Source organism: Lepisosteus platostomus, chromosome 23, assembly GCF_059453375.1.
Source record: "Lepisosteus platostomus isolate fLepPlt1 chromosome 23, fLepPlt1.hap1, whole genome shotgun sequence".
NCBI lineage: Eukaryota > Metazoa > Chordata > Actinopteri > Semionotiformes > Lepisosteidae > Lepisosteus > Lepisosteus platostomus.
In genome coordinates, this window is record NC_142633.1 from 16,571,499 (window position 1) to 16,591,319 (window position 19,821).

General features: G+C 38.9%; 3 protein-coding genes across 3 annotated transcripts; all 3 read right to left on the reverse strand.

Annotated features, from left to right (window-relative positions):
• Window positions 1-1,288: 1,288 nt before the first annotated feature.
• LOC148642196 (glycine N-acyltransferase-like protein 3) lies at window positions 1,289-5,729 on the reverse strand. Its single transcript, XM_088617019.1, has 5 exons — window positions 5,140-5,729; window positions 4,714-4,821; window positions 3,198-3,324; window positions 2,390-2,513; window positions 1,289-2,087 (listed from the first exon to the last, which is right to left on the reverse strand). Exons 1-5 carry the CDS (start codon window positions 5,215-5,217, stop codon window positions 1,637-1,639), a joined length of 888 nt encoding a protein of 295 aa, XP_088473145.1. The 5' UTR covers window positions 5,218-5,729; the 3' UTR covers window positions 1,289-1,636.
• A 981-nt stretch (window positions 5,730-6,710) lies between these two features.
• LOC148642197 (glycine N-acyltransferase-like protein 3) lies at window positions 6,711-12,008 on the reverse strand. Its single transcript, XM_088617020.1, has 5 exons — window positions 11,644-12,008; window positions 10,922-11,029; window positions 10,159-10,285; window positions 9,046-9,169; window positions 6,711-8,643 (listed from the first exon to the last, which is right to left on the reverse strand). Exons 1-5 carry the CDS (start codon window positions 11,719-11,721, stop codon window positions 8,232-8,234), a joined length of 849 nt encoding a protein of 282 aa, XP_088473146.1. The 5' UTR covers window positions 11,722-12,008; the 3' UTR covers window positions 6,711-8,231.
• A 170-nt stretch (window positions 12,009-12,178) lies between these two features.
• LOC148642198 (glycine N-acyltransferase-like protein 3) lies at window positions 12,179-18,261 on the reverse strand. The gene is made up of 6 exons (XM_088617021.1): window positions 17,938-18,261; window positions 17,377-17,484; window positions 15,545-15,671; window positions 14,800-14,923; window positions 14,133-14,466; window positions 12,179-12,374 (listed from the first exon to the last, which is right to left on the reverse strand). Exons 1-6 carry the CDS (start codon window positions 18,013-18,015, stop codon window positions 12,285-12,287), a joined length of 861 nt encoding a protein of 286 aa, XP_088473147.1. The 5' UTR covers window positions 18,016-18,261; the 3' UTR covers window positions 12,179-12,284.
• Window positions 18,262-19,821: the final 1,560 nt, after the last annotated feature.

The following is a 19,821-nucleotide window of genomic DNA, read 5'->3' on the forward strand; positions in this document are numbered from 1 at the left end:
ATGAAAAGACGTAAACAAGACGTGTTGCTTTGCCTTATACAAGGCTACAGGGCAGGTACATACTGATCTTTGTTGTGCAAGATGGTGCACATTCCTTGCAGTGGCTTAGTGTTACTGGGGTTGAGAAGTGTCACAAATCTTCAGGTTTGAAAAGCTTTCCTTTTCTCTTTTATTTTTGAATTGGAAAGAATGTCCTTATTGTTAATTTTTTAGAAGGAATACTGGAGGCGGACTAGCTACCCCTGATACTTGGACAACCTCGGTGAGGTAGAGCTCAAAACGAACTACGTGTTATTTAACTTTATCTTCTGCCTGTTGGTGCTTGCGACAGCGCCCCTATTGACAAATTGTAGGAGTTGCGGAAAATGTAGAATCTTTTTTCTCTCCTTTTTGAGTTTGGACAACACTGCCACTGATGGTCTCTTTTTTTCCCCTCCATCCCCCTCCGACAAATTGGAGGACATCTTTATTTTTAATACATTTTTCTCAGCTTTTAATTTCCTTAATACACCTCTTTCCCTTCTTTTTCTTACTAAACGATATACACGGAGTGGAAGTAAATTAATCATCACACAACATTCGATATTTACATGCCTGGTTAAATTGATTTATCTTACCTGCCAGACTATAAGCAATATTTTCATGTTGAATTTGTGGGACAGTGCAGAATGTACGGAATGACACACATTGACAATTTTTGTATTTGTTGAATCAAAAATGCACCTAAAGATAGATGGAAAAATAAAAGTTTTCTTTTTCTGGTCACATCAAAGATTCTACTGTTTGAATAATTTACTTTTTAAATGTAATTGTCTGAGCAGAACACTAATTGTGTGTGTGTGTGTGTGTGTGTGTGTGTGTGGTGTCTGTCTTCCCAATTTGTAAATCAGGAATTTCCCAAATGCCCATGCCCTGCTATGTGCTTTGCAATGTGCAACTAGAAAACAACAGGTGATTTGGATTTTTATCCAATTAATTTGTTTAATTCAGCAAATGGGGTCAGAGCAGTAAAAAACATAGGTTTCTAAACCTCACCTGCATGTGTCTGGGAAGAAAGCAGGGACCCTGAGAAAATCCCACACAAAGAGAACATGCAAACTCCACACAGACGGGACTCTAGGTGTAAAGTATTAATTAAAATCCCCAAGCCACCTCAGTGGACTTTCTATGCACCTACGTTCAGATTCCTTTATGACAACAGCTGTTAATATCTGCTTTGAATACATTTATTCTGATATTTCTCCTTACCAAATTGGTTTATGGTTCAAATAAATGCTCTATACTCCACTATTACAAAATTCCTTTCAGCACTCTACTGCATATGTGAAAATGGGTTTTGCAAAAACAATAGAAACAGAATTTAATTCTCTTATTTATGTTATTTAGTCTTTGTATTTTGCAGACTTGCACTTTTCGACTTCTCTTGTCATCCTGTACCTTGTTTTGCTCATTCCAGAGCCACAGTAACACAACATGCAGGTGTGTAGATGGGGTGGTGGGAGAGCTTTCAGAGAGATGTGCTACTGAAATCCAAGATGTATTTACTGTATGTATTTTATTTAGTAACCTCTAATAATAAATCAAGAAGTTAATTAACTAGAGTAAACCCAAACATTATGTTTTTATTAAAAAGTGATCAATCAGATGAGGATGATGTAGGTTTCAACATGACTCCATTAACTGGCCTTTTGAATACAAGAATTTTGGCAGCACATTTCCCAGGGACAAAAGTGTAGTTGATAGATTTAAACATGTTAATTGCAGCAGTATTCTCTTCTGCTATGTGGGCATAGATAGGTAAGCCCATTGCATGCATCTGTTTTAGCAGAGCAGTAAAGACTGTCTTCATGTGTCCAGTCCTTCGATACTCAGGTAAGGTGAAAGCCATTCTCATTTCACACAGCTCATCAGAGAAACTCCAGGAGACTGGATTCCCACTGTCGTCCAGGATACAGGCACTGGGGAGGTGCTGGATACAGCTCCTCACATGGCTGAGAGTGAGGTCACTTCCTCTGTAGGCAGTGTGCTTCACCACCAGCTCAGCATGGGAAACCTGCAGGCTTGAGATCTTCAGTGTAGGGTCACTCCTGTAAGTAACAGGCAAGAAAATAAAGAAGAAAATACACCAGCTCTCTGTTTGTACATTTTGTCATTGAATTTCTTCAGAGGATTATAATATGTGTATTTTTGTAAGTATTAAACACATGAGTTAAAAGTATAACACTTTCTACAAGTCAAAACCTTTTCCCCTTCCCCTTTGTTACTGATTCCCTCACTGAATGGTTCTATACATTTCACATACTGTAATACAAATAATTAGCAATGCCAACCACTGTGCCACCATGCCCTCCCAGTCAAGCCTTTATCCTCTCTCTAGTCTTGCACTCACTCCATGTGTAGAATACTCTGTGGATTCTGATGAAAAATCAGTTTGAAGTCGCTGAATTCTTCAACATCCATTCCTCCGCTGGTAGCAAATTCTTTTATTAAGTCACAGTAAGAGCCTGGAATACCTTTTTAAAAAAAAGGTTTTAAACTGTTTTTAAAACAAATTCTTCTTTTACAACAGATGCCACCTTTAAACAACAGACTTTTTCAAATTCATTTTATCATGGCATATAACTATGGAGTTTTGGAAAATGTCTAGATGTTGTCATAATTATGACACAACACTCCATACAGTACCTTACTAGCTACCTGTTCATGTGCGTTAGTGTTTACAATGTTAAAAGAACTCCTGGAAAACATGGAAACCATGTAAATGTTTCCTTCTTCTGTAGAAGAACGGAATTCTGTAGAAGGACGGATTTGCAATCTAGTCTTGAGAGTGTGAATGTGTGCGTGGCGAGATGCAGTTTTAGGAGATTAACGGATTAGGAATTATGTGGCTCCACAGGACACAGCCGTTACTTTATGGACCACAGTGCCTGACACACCCATCATGGCCTTTTGGTTAACTTCTTTGCACTTTTCCTGAACTTGTGCTCATACTCCTCCGAGAGTGGTACTGTTATATGGACCCTCACTGGGGCAGCTAGGACAACTGACATTGCACAGGTACGCCCTCACTTGTCTTGTTAGTTTATAGACTTGCTTCAGCAGCAGTCAGATATCAACACATGCTTCTCTAATGAGAGCTCTGCGTCCCTCACACTCCATCCTCGTATCAGATCTCAATACTTAATGAGATACAGAACCTCTCACAATGGTGTCTTGTGTCCAGTCTATCACCCTGTCATCCATCAGCATCGCCCGCAGATTCTCAAGATCCTTCGTGAACATCGTGCACAGATTAGGGAACTGAACTGGATGGCTTCTCAGGTCCTGGGAAAAAAACATCAGTTTCAAAACTCAAACATTCAATTTGTTACATAATTAAACCTGCTGTCTGTTTATAACACAGTGATCCAGGTACTCCCCAACTCCAAACTCCACCAGTCTCACCCTTCGTCAGTCCTGAACTGTCAGAGTATCTCTGTGATCAGTAGGACATGAGTGTGGACACTTCTAGTTTGTGATCATCACAATGTCCAGTCAGATACATGTACAATCATTTACAGGGAGGAGGAGAGAGCAGGTGGCCCTGGCCTCTCTCTGTGTCTTGAGTCTTCCAGAGATTCCCAGCTTTAAACTGGCATGTGTCTTTTTGTATTCCAGCCCCACCCATTGGACAGCACTGTCACGCCCGACATCCCTCCCTAGAGGGCGCTCCACTGCTCTCATTATTGTTCGTGTGTTTTAGCTCTCCAGGTGTACCCTTTTAGTGTTATTATTTAAAGACCAGCTCCTCCAGTCCTCGGGGAGCACCAGGAAACCCTACGTCCGTCTCCTGAGGGCACAGGCCTCATCCCCGACACCTCCCGTTTCCTGAGCCCGGGGTCTGGAGGATCTCGCCCCGTCACCATTGGACCTCCATGTTTCGTCTGTCCGTGTGCTCCTCCCTCCCGGCGATTTTAACTTTGTCGCGTCCCAGGATGGATTTCTAGTTGATGGACTCTTGGACTGTGCTTTGACCTCCCCTTGGACCCGTTTGGATTTCGATGCCGTTTTGTCTTCCCCTGTACACTGTCTCACGGACTGTCACTATTATTTTGTGCACTATTAAACCCCTGTGTGTTCCTTTTTACCACGCCTCCTGTTTTCTCCAGCTCTTACCGCATCGCATAGGGTCTTCTATAAGATCTGACACGGATTCCAGTCCGTCTCCGTTACAAGCACATCAAAGCACAGGTATCCAAGAAAAACTGAAGAATTTCTGATGAATTGGTGCAAAGCATTTTCAGGTGTTTTTACATTGTGGTAAGACCTGCTATACATTGCTTTGTACTCCTCGGTTATAATTGCTTTTAAAGAGCTTTGTGCTTTGACTAACTTTGCATTAGCGCAAAGCATTTTCAGGTGTTTTTACATTGTGGTAAGACCTGCTATACATTGCTTTGTACTCCTCAGTTATAATTGCTTTTAAAGAGCTTTGTGCTTTGACTAACTTTGCATCTGATATTTCTCTTTTCCAAAATGGTTTTTAGATTAGACTTTTAAAAAGCTTAATGTTTTTACATATTTTACACGACATGTCCTGCACTGTTACTTTACTCAATATGAACACGGGTTTTGCAAAAATAATGAAAACGGTTCTCGTAAAAGCATAATTCTGTGTTATTTAAGTAGTCTTTTATCATTGCAGATTTTCAGATCTCTCTTGTCATCCTGTACCTTGTTTTGACGTCTACAGATGACAGTGTTGAAGTTTGGCCAAGAGTCCACACAGATCTCAAGGCTGCACCTGTTACTGTTCATGATGTGGAGGAGACCCCCATACACCTGAATAATACAGAGCACATCATCATGCAGCAGGTACAAGGTGTTCTCACACTGCTCATTCTGGAGCTACAGGAACACAACAGACAGTAATTTAAAATTAAAATTAACACTTCCAAAGAAAATAAGATAAAATCAAATTCATTATATCTGTCTTAAAATAAAATAATTTCCATGGCACATTCACATGATAAAACTGTAGATATCATTGTCTTACTATGTTAAGACAATAACCACTCATGCACTAAAATACCACCATTATAATTAAAAAAACACAGATAAGAAGCAATACCTATCGCAAGTGTTTATAAAGTACATTACCATGATTGATTGAGGAATCTGCTTGAGAAGGATGTTTTTCAAGGTAGAAAGTTCTTTAAATGATTTTAAAATAAACATCTCTGTTGCTAACTGGACTGGAACTGTATGTCCTGAATCTCTGAGGTCCTCTCACTGATCTGCCTCCTGCTCAGACCTGGGTTTGTAAGAGTTCCCTGCAGTATCACTCATGCTGTATATATACACACTCTCACTGCCACTCACTGTACACCTGGAACATTTTAAAGTTTACCCAGAAGTCTTTGTCCCCACCTGGGGGCTTCTGTGCCTGGATTTGGATTCTGATAACAGGTGTTTGGAATTACATGCATCCAAAAACATCCTGGTAGGTTAGTTGGGCTCTGGGAAATTGGTCTGATGTGAGTGTATGAATGACAGTGTCTGTGTGTTCCCCGTCGATGGACTGACCTCCTGTCTTACACATGTTGCTGGCCAGGTCAGGCTCTGGCTTCTCTGTGATCCCGTACTGTATCAAGGGGCAAAGAAATAGGTGAATGACAGCAGCCCTTTTAACTTTTGTTGTCTTTGTCATGGATGGATTACCTGGCTATGGACTCTTGCCTACTCTGGATTTCCCTTCGGACTCCCTTTGGACTTGTTTGCCTTGGCCACGCCCCCCCCCCCCCCCCCCCCCCCGAGCACCAGTGCACCGTCGACACGCCCCCGTGTTTGTCTAGCAGCCCTGTTCCTAGTCCTCTCTCCCCCGTGTTTTTGCACTCCCTTCCAGATTCTATCGTCTGCACAAGGTCCTGAAAAACGCTTCGTGACACTATCACCCTGTCATCCATCAGATTCACCTGCAAATTCACACGATCCTTCGGGAACATCGTGCACAGATTAGGGAACTCAACTGGGTGGCTTTGTGGACCCTGGAAAGAGACATCAGATTGAAAACTGTCAAATGTGCATTCAGTTTAAGTTGTGAAAAGATACTGTCCGTTTCTAACTCGTTGATATTGCCACCACTGCAGCTCCAGCAGTCTCACAGTTTGTCAGTCCTTAACATCAGATACAACTCACTCCTTGTCTTTATAAGCTGCTTAACACCCCAGAGTTCTTGATATACATGAGGGGAGCCACTTTATCCCCCATTTAGAGTGACACACGCAGAAGTGAGGAGTTTGCTTTATTTATAGACGTAGGACAGTGAGTACTTATTTCATTTGAATACAAGCCTTGTGGGTTTCCCTGGATAGGCTCCTATTACTACCAGACCTGAAAATATTTTCTTGAATTCAGGTATGACAATGTTTCTTCCCTTTCTTGTCTTTGTGTTTTTAAGAATGTTCTACGATACTTTAGTAGTATATAGAAACACTGAGCCATAAAAGAGTCATTAACAGGTCTGAATTAAATCCAGTTCCTGGTTAATAGAATCCCTGTTCACAGAATAATATCTGTATCCTTAATTCATTACCGCTCTCACATGAATCCAGGAGAGTCAGTAGGCGGCTGGTTACCATTGTCTGGGGCAGATTGCCTTAAAAAGGGACTTTAATGATGCATTTTTGGCCACTAGAGGCCACCAGATGGCATTAAAAGACACACGCTGGTAAATACAATGGTTGAATTAACCTTTATTGCCCTAAAGGAATTTGTCTTGCACATCAAGAGCTGCTAAACATGATATAGATCTTGGACAACAATTGCTTAATTAATAGGTGGAAGTAGAATTAATTGCTTAGTTGATGGAAATCGAATGATTTTCTGGTGATGTTTTTGGTCAGTGCGTACTACATACTGTATGTGGTCTCTGTTTGCCAGCCAAGGGAAGAAAAATCCAAGATCTCTGTAAATTACAAGTAAAAGTTTTAGTTTGAATTCAGTTTAGCAAAGGTGACAGTAGCAACATAGCTAAAGGCTGTATTGTGTTTATTTTGAAGAAGTGATTTAATAGGAGAAATCTTTTACTTTTTCTAAAAATCTTTGTAATAAGCCAGCTCACCCATCTGGACATTCACATCAACCCGGGGTTTGCAGCCGAGCCTCATGAGCACAGCTGGGCAACTTCCACTCCTCCCCCGTGGGCTCTAGAGCACGACTGCAGCTGCGCAGAGGAAGCACTGTTCCTGCAGAGGAGCAGGAGAGGCTCAGCTGGGGAAGGTGTCCACAGCAGTGAGAAAACCTGTCACAGAGGAGCAGCAGCTCATTCCCATGTCGGCCCTCCAGGACGGTGGAGCAAATCTGTCCCAACGGAAATGACCGAGTTGAGGAACATCAGACGTATTGAACAGTACAACCAACCTATTCTTTTAATGGGGAATTTAGTTAAGGGACAATGGATTCATTGTGTTACAAAAAGGAGACAATACTGAAGAGACTGTTTGAATAAAAAATATATAATAGCATAAAAGTAAAGAAATCTATTACTATATATAAAATCTGAATATATATAAACAAGCTAAAGGGGTTAGCCCTGTAATGATAAGCAATATGCGACACATTGACAGATGTACAAGAGTAATATCCTGCATCTTAAATAAAAGAATACAGCCCAGGACTAATTCTCCCTTCCTATAACATTGCTGCCAATATCAGCTGGGCATCTGCCTTCTCATTCTGAACATGCGAATAAGGAGATCAAGTCTTTAGTGTCTGGATTCCACAGTAAAAGAAATCAGCAATTCCTAAAATAAATAGGACAGTGATTTTCATTTATTAAAATAAAACAGAAGGGTTATTAGAGAAAACCTGTGATCGTCAATGTTTAGCTGTTTCTCAGCCCACTATATCGTAGGACAACAGCTTGAATTAAATCATTTTTTTGTGAAATGCATTTTCCAAATGTGAGCAGCAAATGTTATACATTTTATGACCTATTCAGCTACAACAATAAGAATCGATAACCATTATACAACTTTGTCAAATGTCTGTGAAAGCCATAGACTATACACATCATTAATAGCTGTTAATCAATCAGAATAGAAGACCATCTTGCTAACGCTATACTGTATACAGCAAATGTGACCTTTTCTGTAGCACAATTACTTCACATGTGTTTAATTATGTTGATAAAGTATTAAGAAATGAAAACATCACCAGATATGGATAATATAGTTTTCAACATGGCTTTCTTAACTGACCCTTTTGAAAACAAGGATTTTAATAGCATGCTTTCCTTGAACAAAAGTGTAGTTGAAAGATTTAAACATGTTAATTGCAGCAGTATTCTCTTCTGCAACATGGGCATAGATAGGTAAGCCCATCGCATGTATCTGTTTTATAAGAGCAGTGAAGACTGTCTTCATGTGTCCAGTCCTTCGATACTCAGGTAAGGTGAAAGCCATTCTCATTTCACATAGCTCATCAGAGAAACACCAGGAGACTGGATTCCCACTGTCGTCCAGGATACAGGCACTGGGGAGGTGCTGGATACAGCTCCTCACATGGCTGAGAGTGAGATCGTTTCCACTGTAGGCAAAGGGCTTAACCACCAGCTCAGCATGGGAAACCTGCAGGCTTGAGATCTTCAGTGTAGGGTCACTCCTGTAAGTCATAGGGAAGAAAATAAGAAAGAAAATTCATTATGTCTCTGTTTGAAAGTTTTATCTTTGAATTTGAATTGAATAATGCATGTGTTTAGAGATGTATTAAACACATTAACATCTCCAAATACAGTATATGTGGTATCTAATATTAATAGTTGTTACACTTTTTGGTAATCGTGAACACATTCCTCTTCCCTTATGTAACTCAAACTCTTTTCCTCACTGAATTGTTCTGGAAATATTAAATGTCACAGACTAAGTATCATAAAAAATTAACTTTATAATGACTGCAAGAAAGGGTAATGAATTAAAAAGCCTGAAAACATTATCTTGTCATGTACAAACATTACCTAAATAGTGCAAAAGACTTCATTCTCTGTGTAATTAGTCTTGCACTCACTCATTGTGTTGAAGACTCTCAGGGTTGTGATGAACCATCAGACTGTAGTCTTTGAATTCCTTAACTTCCATTCCACTGCTGGTAGCAGCCTCTTTTATTAAGTCACAGTAGGTGTCTGGTATACCTTTTAAAAAGAAAGAGTGTACAGTGTTATCACTGCAAACATTTTAATGTCAAAGAGATGCCACCTTCAAGCACAATTTCACCATGTGTCTTGTCCTAGGACACATGTTACGCTCATCCTAGCTGTTCTCCAGCGCCTGGTATCGCCTTTGCTCTGCCTGGTTCTGTGCTTGAGGTCTGCTGCTCCTTCGCTTGGGTCTGTAACACCTTCAGCTTCTCCCTGTTTACTGTTGTTCATGACAAAATATCTACGGAATTTGGGAAAATAAGTCATAACTAGTAATTTGGATAAATTACTAGTTGTCATTTAAATTCCTAACAATACATTTAATATCAATTTCCCTATTTTTCAGTGCAATAAGGGGATATACAGGATTAAATACATATGAATCTGAGCTGAATCTGACCTACCCTCCAAATTCTGACAGCTAAGTAAAAGAAATACAACAACCAATTATGCAAAATCCTTTTCACAAAAACTTTAAACCAGCTATTTACTGGTTACCACTGTACCACTCCAGACAGGATGAATTAATGAGGAGAGGGAATCAAACCTCAGAGACATGAAGCCTAGAAGGTACTGTTGTTGAAAGCAATAGTTGTTGAAATACCGTGAGCTTCATTAAAAAGGCAAACATTTTCTTTTGCAAATGATTGTTCACATTGCTGGCTGTGGATTAAAGATCCTGAGAATGAGGAGCACCACAAATCATTTGCAAAAGAAAATGCTTGCCTTACAATATTAACAAGGCTCATGACGAACCATCTGCTCATGTGCGTCAGTGTTTAATATGTAACCAAACTACTGGAAAACATGGAGATTGGATCATTGTGTATGTGTAAAAGTTGTAAAAGTCTGAAGTCTGTGGAAGGACAGGACAGTGCAGTTGCAGTCTGTTCATGAGTCTTGTGTGAATGTGTGCGTGTGGTTGGTTTCAGTTCATTAATATACATTGTGGATCATTATGATCACTTAATGAGCTACAGAACCTCTCACAATGGTGTCTTGTGTCCAGTCTATCACCCTGTCATCCATCAGCATCGCCCGCAGATTCTCAAGATCCTTCGTGAACATCGTGCACAGATTAGGGAACTGAACTGGATGGCTTGTCAGGACCTGGGAAAAGATTAAATTAAAGCTGTAGAACATGAACAGTTTGCAGTACCACAGAACCTGTGAGGATTACCTCGGATCTGACCTCACCTTTTGAATCTCCACTGCTACACCTATGAACTGTTGCTGATCATACAGTATACCCTATGCTTTTCCACATCTTATGCTAACCTGCATGTGTTTGGGAAGCAGAACATGCAAACTCCACACAGACAGGAAACCTGGTATCAAACCCAGGACCAAGGAGGTGTAAAGGAATAGTTCAAATCACCATGTCACCACAGTAGACACTGAAGAGACTGACTGCATATCTACAGTATATTACATCTTTATAAAATCACAAATCTTTTTCAGGTGTCATATGTTATAAAAGCTGATATAAAAGTGTTTGGACTAAATATGCCTCCTATATTTCTATAATATATTTATATTTATATTATATAATTACAGAGACCTTTAAATGCTCCATACGTTTTTGTTTCATGGTACACTTACTGCACAGTTGCAAAACTCTATAAGATGCAAAATCTTGCAAAAAATAATGAAAACAGTTCTAAAAGGAGCACAATTCTCTGTTAGTTAGCTTATTTTTAGTCTTTGCTCTTTGCAGATTTTCAGATCTCTCTTGTCATCCTGTACCTTGTTTTGACGTCTACAGATGACAGTGTTGAAGTTTGGCCAAGAGTCCACACAGATCTCAAGGCTGCACCTGTTACTGTTCATGATGTGGAGGAGACCCCCATACACCTGAATAATACAGAGCACATCATCATGCAGCAGGTACAAGGTGTTCTCACACTGCTCATTCTGGAGCTCCAGGAACACAACAGACACAGTAATCCCTTCCATGGACAGTAAGTGTGTTATTCTTATTAAAAACCACTGATTGATTTCTGAACTGAATCTCCAGATTGTGTTATCATTTTCCGTTGAAGAAAACACATTTATCTAAGACACCTAGATACATAGAAAGAAAGTTGAATTCCAATTTCTACATTACAATACAAAAAGCTTAATAAATGTATCACTTTGAACAAATGTGTATTGGCACATTCATATTATAAAATGGCACAGGAACACAACACAGACACAGTAATCCTCTCCATACACAGTAAGTGTGTTATCATTTACCTGTGAAGAAAACATATGTATCTAACACACCTAGATACATAGAATTAAAGATCAATTCAAATGTCTACATTACAATACAAAAAAGCTTTATAAATGTATAACTTTGAACTGGTTTTGGCACATTCACGTTATAAAACTGTAGATATCATTGTCTTAGCATGTTAATACAAAAAACACATGTCCTCTTTTAATAATAAGAACTCATCAGAAGTGTTTATAAAGAACATTACCATGATTGATTGAGGAATCTGCTTGAGAAGGATGTTTTTCAAGGTTGAAAGGTCTTTTAATGATTTTAGAATAAACATCTCTATTGCTAACTGGACTGGAACTCTACAGTATGTCCTGAATCTCTAAGGTCCTCTCACTGCTCTGCCTTCTGCTCAGACCTGGTTTGGTAAGGGTCCCCTGCAACGTCACTCTGACCCGTCTGCTCTCACTGCCAATCTCTGTGCACCGGGCACACCTGGAACCTCTGAAGTCCAGCCCCACTAGCGAGTCGGAGCCAGAAGACTTTGTCTCCACCTGGAGGCCTCTGTGTCTGAATCTGGATTGTAGTAACAGGGGTGCTGAATGTACTCTAGTGTAGAGCTGAAAAGTTCACATTAAAAACTGCTAAGAGGCTACTTATTAAATAGATTATTTAATAAATTTATTTTTTAATAAGATTATTTTGAAAAAGTGATCTACTTGGAGCTTTTCTTGAGATCCTTGAAATAACCATCTGAGCCTTCTGAGTTGAGGAAGTTTCCACTGCTGCTAATTCAGGGTCAATAAGTAAGGCGAGCAAGTGAAGCTCCAAATGCAAGGTGACAAAGGTTAAATATAATACAGTGGCCCAGTCAGCACCTTAACCGAGACTAAACAGGGGTTAATGTGCACAGATTGGCCCACTCTTAAATATCAACACAAAGGGGTCTGTCACACCAGGGTAGTTACAGAATCCAAAAGATTTAAGCATGTTCAATGCAACAGTATTCTCTTCTGCAACATGGGCAGAGACTGGGAGGCCCATGCCTTACTCATCCTGTCAGTAATAAGCAAGTAACTAAAAAAGCAAATCTATTAGCTCTCTGATTGCACATTTTGTCAAATTTTCTCAGAAGCAAATTAAACTACCATGAAATTCTTAAGCATCAATGTTAACCTCAGCACCTCTATGCTGCCCTGTTGTGTGGTATCATGACTTAAATCTTTAATAAAAAAGTTAAACATTTTGTTGAGACCTTCATGAAATTCTGTACCTCTCCTTCTTATGACATAGTAATTGAACTTGTCAATCTAGTTTATTGGTATTTAAGACATTTTTGTTGTGCTTCTTATTCAGTGTTAAAGTTTTATGGATATGGTTACATCAGATGTATTGTACAGCAAGCCTATTCTTTTAATTGGGAATTTTTTAAGGGACAGTAGATTCATTGCGGAACAAAAAACAGACAATACTCAGGAGCCTGAATGAAAAAGGTAAATATAAAAATATAAATAAAAGCCTAAAATTAAAGAAATATATTGCTACTATATATTGGGGGATTGGAGAAATAAAAATGTAAATAAATAAGGCTGAGAAGTTAGTGTACTGTAATTTGAGGGACATGAATTCTTTTTATTCTCTGACACAGCTCTGGTGGCATAGTCATAAAATCAGAGTCAGAATGTGTACAAACAAAATGAATATTTATTAACAATCAAATAACTAAAGAACACAAAATGTTACTCTTCATACAAGACAATTTCAGAAGCCGAAGTCCTGCAGACCCAAAAACACAAAATTCTAACCCTCTAATCTAAAGCACTAAGTAACTCCTTGACAGACCCAGGAACACGAAATTCTAATTCTGTAATCTGAAACATTGTGCAACACCTTGACAGATAAACAAGAGAAACATCCTGCATCTTATATGAAAGAAAACAACCCAAGACTAATACTCCCTTCTTACAACATTGCTGCCAATGGGACTCTGCTGTCCCATTCTAAACACGCATCACCAAATAAGGAGAGAAAAGTCTTTAGCCTGAGGATTCCACAATAAAAGAAATCAGCATTTCCTACAAATATATAGGACAGTGAGCTCTTTATAACAAGGTTCAGAGTACTGAGCCAGAATCTGGTCTCCCAGACTGAGCAGAACAAGGTCCTCTCGCCAGGCACAAGCTCAGAGGAAGAGGAGGATGATGGTGTTTCTTCTTCTGTCCGTCTCTATAACTCTCTTCCTTCATCATCCTTCTGACTCCTCTCCCGTGTGGTTTTTCTTTGCCTTTTTATCCGATGTTCCTGCATTTGAAACCTCAAATGATTCATCAAGAAATTAAATATCTGGTGTAAACCAGATAATTCCTTATGATCATCAGTGTTTACCTGTTTCTCAGCCCACCACATGCCAGGCAAATAATTTAAATAAAACATCTTTTTCGTTTTTTTGTGATGCAAACTTTCCAAATGTGACCAATATGAATTTTATGACCTCATCAACTACAACAATAAAAATCAATAACCATTATGTAGCTTTGTCAAACTTAAATATTTATTATAGAGTACACACATCGTTAATAGCTGTAAGTTAAGCTTTAAAACAGGGTGAGCATTTGGTAAGCCCTATACCTGCATATCCATATATCCATAAGAGGATAATATAGGGCTTCCTTAACTGGCCTTTTTGAATACAAGGATTTTTACAGCATACTTCCCAGGGACAAAAGTGCTGTTCAAAGATTGAAACATGTTAATTGCAGTAGTATTCCCTTCTGCAACATGGCCATAGATAGGTAAGCCCATCACATGCATCTGTTTTATAAGAGCAGTGAAGACTGTCTTCATGTGTCCAGTCCTTCGATACTCAGGTAAGGTGAAAACCCTTCTAATTTCGCACAGCTCATCAAAGAGACACCAGGAGACTGGATTCCCACTGTCGTCCAGGATACAGGCACTGGGGAGGTGCTGGATACAGCTCCTCACATGGCTGAGAGTGAGATCACTTCCTCTGTTGGCAGTGTGCTTCACCAGCAGCTCAGCATGGGAAACCTGCAGGCTTAAGATCTTCAGTGTTGGGTCACTCCTGTAAGTTATAAGTAAGTAAATAAGAAAGAAAATTCATAGCTTTCTGCTAATGCCATTTTGTCATTACGTTTCTGCAGAAAATAATAATTAATTTATTTGAAGATGTATTAAATGTGTTAACGTATCCAAATACATCTGGCATTTATAACAAATAGTTTCAAACTTACATGTGACTTTTTGTAACAAACATTTTTTGTAGTAAAGTCTTTATAATATACTTCAAGTAAAGCTAATGGTTTAAAAGGCCTTTAATTTGTATCTTAACATCTACAAAGATTACCTAAATAGTTAAACAAGAGTTCATTCTCTGTGTAACTACTCTTGCACTCACTCATTGTGTTGAATACTCTCCGGATTGTGATTAACCATCAGTCTGTAGTCTTTGAATTCCTTCACATTCATTCCATTGCTGGTAGCAACCTCTTTTATTAAGTCGCAGTAAGTGTGTGGAATACCTTTTTAAAAGAAAGATTGTACAGTGTTATCACTGCAAACATTTTAATGGCAAAGAGATGCTATCTTTAAACAACAAACATTTAAAATCCATGTCATCATTGGAAATATCTATGGAGTTTTGGAAAATTAGAAAGCTGCTATCATTACAATTCTTAATCACATTTAATATCAATTTCTATATTTATGTTTTATTGCCATATACATGTTTAAATACATATACAGTACATTTGTGCTTAATCTGACAAACCCTCCAAATTCTGACAGCTAAGTAAAAGAAACACAAAAACCGATTATGCAAATCCTTTTCACAAAAACTTTAAACCAGCTATTTACTGGTCAACACTGTACCACTCCAGAAAAGATGGATTAATGAGGAGAGGGAATCAAACCTCAGAGACATGAAGCCTAGAAGGTAATAAAAGTGAAAAAAATGGACAACACAAAATGAATCTAGGTTTTAAAGTCTGATCAATGTTTTGTTTCTGAAGAAGGACTGGACAGTACAGTTGCCGTCTGTTCATGAGTCTTGTGTGAATGTGTGCGTGTGGTTGGTTTCAGTTCATATACACATATATAATATACATTATGGATCATTATGAACTCTTAATGAGATACAGAACCTCTCACAATGGTGTCTTGTGTCCAGTCTATCACCCTGTCATCCATCAGCATCGCCCGCAGATTCTCAAGATCCTTTGTGAACATCGTCCACAGATTAGGGAACTGAACTGGATGGCTTCTCAGGACCTGGGAAAAGAGACATCAGATTGAAAGCTGTCAAAATCACATTCAATTGTGGAGTTATGAAACCAAAGTAATCTTATGGGAAAATAAAGGTTGGCCAGTTTATTCAAGCCCTAAAAATGCAAAGTGTTCCATGGGATTGTTAATGACCAATTAGTCAGAAACCTGATTTAATGTGTCATCAGAAGGATGGTTCCTCCTACAGCACAGAGTCAGACTACTATAAAACGGGTTTGGCAATTCTGGTGCTGAAGAGAAGAGCACCACCTAGTGGTCAACACACCACTTACAGCTGCAAGTTGTTGCCAAAATGTTACTTAAAATGGATCAACTGGTTTCCTATTCAGACTGCACATCCTGTTGTGTGTGGAGTTTGCATCTCTCTCACTGTCTCGATCACGATTGGCTCTGATGCCTTTCGGCTCTGACATCAGGTTCTGGTGTGGATCTGTACAATATGGAACATTTTCCTGGAATAAAAAAACTGGAAGAGGCAAATTGAGTTTAACCTAACAATATTATTACACACTGCTGTTTTTTTGGGGAGGGTTTGTTTTTCTGCCACGATACATCAGGTAAGCACAAATGCACATAAACAGTTCTCTGAAATAGTAATTTTATTTTTCCAGTCACATTAATTTGTAATTTTCTGTGCAGAGCACTTGTCATGTGTGCATGATCCTTCTTTTCAATTTGCACATCAGGGGTGTCCAGCTCCAGAACTGTACTTCACATGTACCAGAAAACAAGTGATTTGAATTCTGATCCAACTAATAAGTTCAGTACTCCAAAATCAGGTCAGGGGAATGAAAGCCATTGGTTTCTAAACCTAACCTAACCCTGAGAGTTTTGGAGGAATGCAGAGACTCTGAAAAAAACCTACACAAACACATGGGGAACGTGCAAACTCCACACAGACAAACCCTGGACTCAAACATGGGATCATGGAGGTGTAGAGGAATAATTCAAATCATCAGGCTGCCTCAGTAGTCACTGAAGTGTTTTAATATATATCTATATTGTATCTATACAGCACAAATTACTTTCAGGTGTTTCTACATAGTGTTAATACCTGCCTCATCTTCCTGTCTTTGTTTCTATGCACCAAGTCCATTGTTTTATATTCCTACATCAAAATAGCTGTTAAAGTGCTTTTTGCTTTGACTAAATTTGCATCTAATATTAATCAAACATTTCCCAAACTGGTTTATGTATCAGCACACGACTATTAAAAGCTCCATACTTGACTGTATTTCACAGTACACTTACTGTACTGTTACAAAACCTCCTAGCGGGAATAATGAAAACAGGTCTAGTTTGAGCTGAATTATTTATTTAGGTTATTTTTAGTCTTTGCACTTTGCAGATTTTCAGATCTCTCTATTAAACCCCACACATACATAAGAAGAGCATGCAAACTCCACACAGACAGGAATCAAGCCCAGGACCATGAAGGTGTAGAAGAAAAATTCAAATCATCATGTCACCTCAGCATACTGCCACCTCACCTTTACTGTATATCTACTTTGACTAATTTTGCATCTGGCATTTCTCCTTCCCAAACTGGTTTATGGATCAGACTTTTAAAAACTGGTATTTTACAGTAAGAAGACAGGTTTTTTGCAAAAAGAAATGAATTATGTGTTATTTAGGTTATTTGTAGTCTTTGCTCTTTGCAGATTTTCAGCTCTCTCTTGTCATCCTGTACCTTGTTTTGACGTCTACAGATGACAGTGTTGAAGTTTGGCCAAGAGTCCACACAGATCTCAAGGCTGCACCTGTTACTGTTCATGATGTGGAGGAGACCCCCATACACCTGAATAATACAGAGCACATCATCATGCAGCAGGTACAAGGTGTTCTCACACTGCTCATTCTGGAGCTACAGGAACACAACACAGACACAATAATCCCTTCTATACACAGTAAGTATATGAAAAAAAGGTGTCTTAACTGCATTCCCAGATGTTGACATAATTTCCCTGTGGAGAACACCTGTTTATCTAAACAAACACCTTTCAACAATTATGAAATAAAATAAGATAAAATCAAATTGTAACTAGGATACAATAAGACTACAAAAAGTTATCTAACTTTGTAACTTTTGTAACAAGTGTACATCCATGGCCTTTTCATTCTATAAAACTGTCAATATTATTGCTATAGCATGTTAATATAATTACCTCTCAAGCACTAAAATGCCACCTTTCATAATAAAAAATTCAGATCAGAAGCAATACCCATCAGAAGTGTATATAAAATACGTTACCGTGATCGGTTGAGGAATCTGCTTGAGAAGGATGTTTTTCAAGGTTGAAAGGTCTTTAAATGATTTTAGAATTAACATCTCTATTGCTAACAGGCCTGGTACTGTACTGTATGTCCTGAATCTCTGAGGTCCTCTCACTGTTCTGCCTTCTGCTCAGACCTGGTTTGGTAAGGGTCCCCTGCAACGTCACTCTGACCCGTCTGCTCTCACTGCCAATCTCTGTGCTCCTGCCACACCTGGAACCTCTGAAGTCCAGCCCCACTAGCGAGTCGGAGCCACAAGACTTTGTCTCCACCTGAAGAGTTCCCTGCCTGGATCTGGATTCTGGTACGGCTTAATATTTAATGTTGGATAAGTAGCCTCTTAGACGTTTCTAAGAGGCTACTAATTAATAGGCGTTGGTGTTTGTGTTGACACGTATACTCCTTCTGGACAATGTATGGACACAAAAACTGGTAAATATGTTAATATATGGATTAAAAAAGTATGATAGTGCAGAGGTTAGCATTGCTGCCTCAAAGCCCTGGGGCCCTGGGTGTAATTTCTGGGGTGCTGTCTGTGTGGAGCTTGCATGTTCTCCCTGCGTTTGTTGGTTTCCCCTCGGTGCTCCTCTTCCATCCCACAATCCAAAGACATGTTGGTGAGTTAAATACATTTTTGGAAAATTGGCCCTGGTGTGAGTGTGTGTGTATTTGTGTGTATTATGTGTGCTCTGCGATGGACTGGTGTCCCATCCAGGGTGTATCCTGCCCTGCACCTGTTGCTTGACACGACCCTCCATGATCCTGTGTTGGATAAAGCAGACTGATGGATGAAGTCTTAACTATTACAGTCATTTAATTTAAAATAATGTATTACAGCTTTTGACTGTAGTCTTAAAAGAAACATTTTAATCACAAAATAATTACAAATATTATTGACAAAGATGTCACCATTAAACAACAGACATTTAAAATGTATTTTATCATAGGAAATAAAATATTAAATTTTCAAAAATCCTATCCTCAAAAATAATCTGAATAGAAATTTCTCATATTTACAATTTTTCTCTGCAATCAAGCAATATGCTGTACGCATGAGTAATAAGTACTTATGCCCCCCAGATTCTAAAAAAAACATTTAAAGCTAAACACAGCCAGGTCATGCAGTCTCCTCATAGACAGATACACCTGTCCAGGTCTTGAGCTCATGATCCCTGAACTGTGGGACAGCAGTGCTAATGCACCTACTATGAGGTCTATCTATGAAGCCAAGAAGTTAACATTTAAGGTAAAAAAATCAACGTATACTGTATATTTTATACAGATTATTTATGTTTCACAGTCCTTAACGATTCATTCCTACAATTCATTCCTTGTCTTCATAAGATGCTTAACATCCCAAAGCATCCCAAAGCTCTGGACATACAGGAGGGACCCACTTTATCCCCCATTAAGTTCATCACATACCTGCCTGACAGGTACAGATCAGGGGGAAGTGAGGAATTTCATCACCCAGTGAATTTTGGGGGAAAAGTTAGGTTGACCGGATTAGCAAACCCAAGGTGGAATTTAAGAAGGATACTGGTGTTACACGTTGTTGCATTTGGATATTTAATAAATAATAGTAAGGAATTTGGTTTAATGTTCCATCACAAGAACAGTACATTCTACAGCACAGTGTCCCTTTTCACCATATCAGTGGTTTTGATAACATTGGTGTTTAATGATTTACAGATGGAGAAATATACACACAAGCTATAGTAAAAGAGCCCAGATGTGATCGTTACTCCATCCAAAAATGTCCCTTCGTCTGAGGGGATCTAATCTCATGTTTGGAATCAGCACTGCTACCTCCATGAACTGTTTCTGATCGCACACCTTCGTGGTTTTCCACAGAGCAATT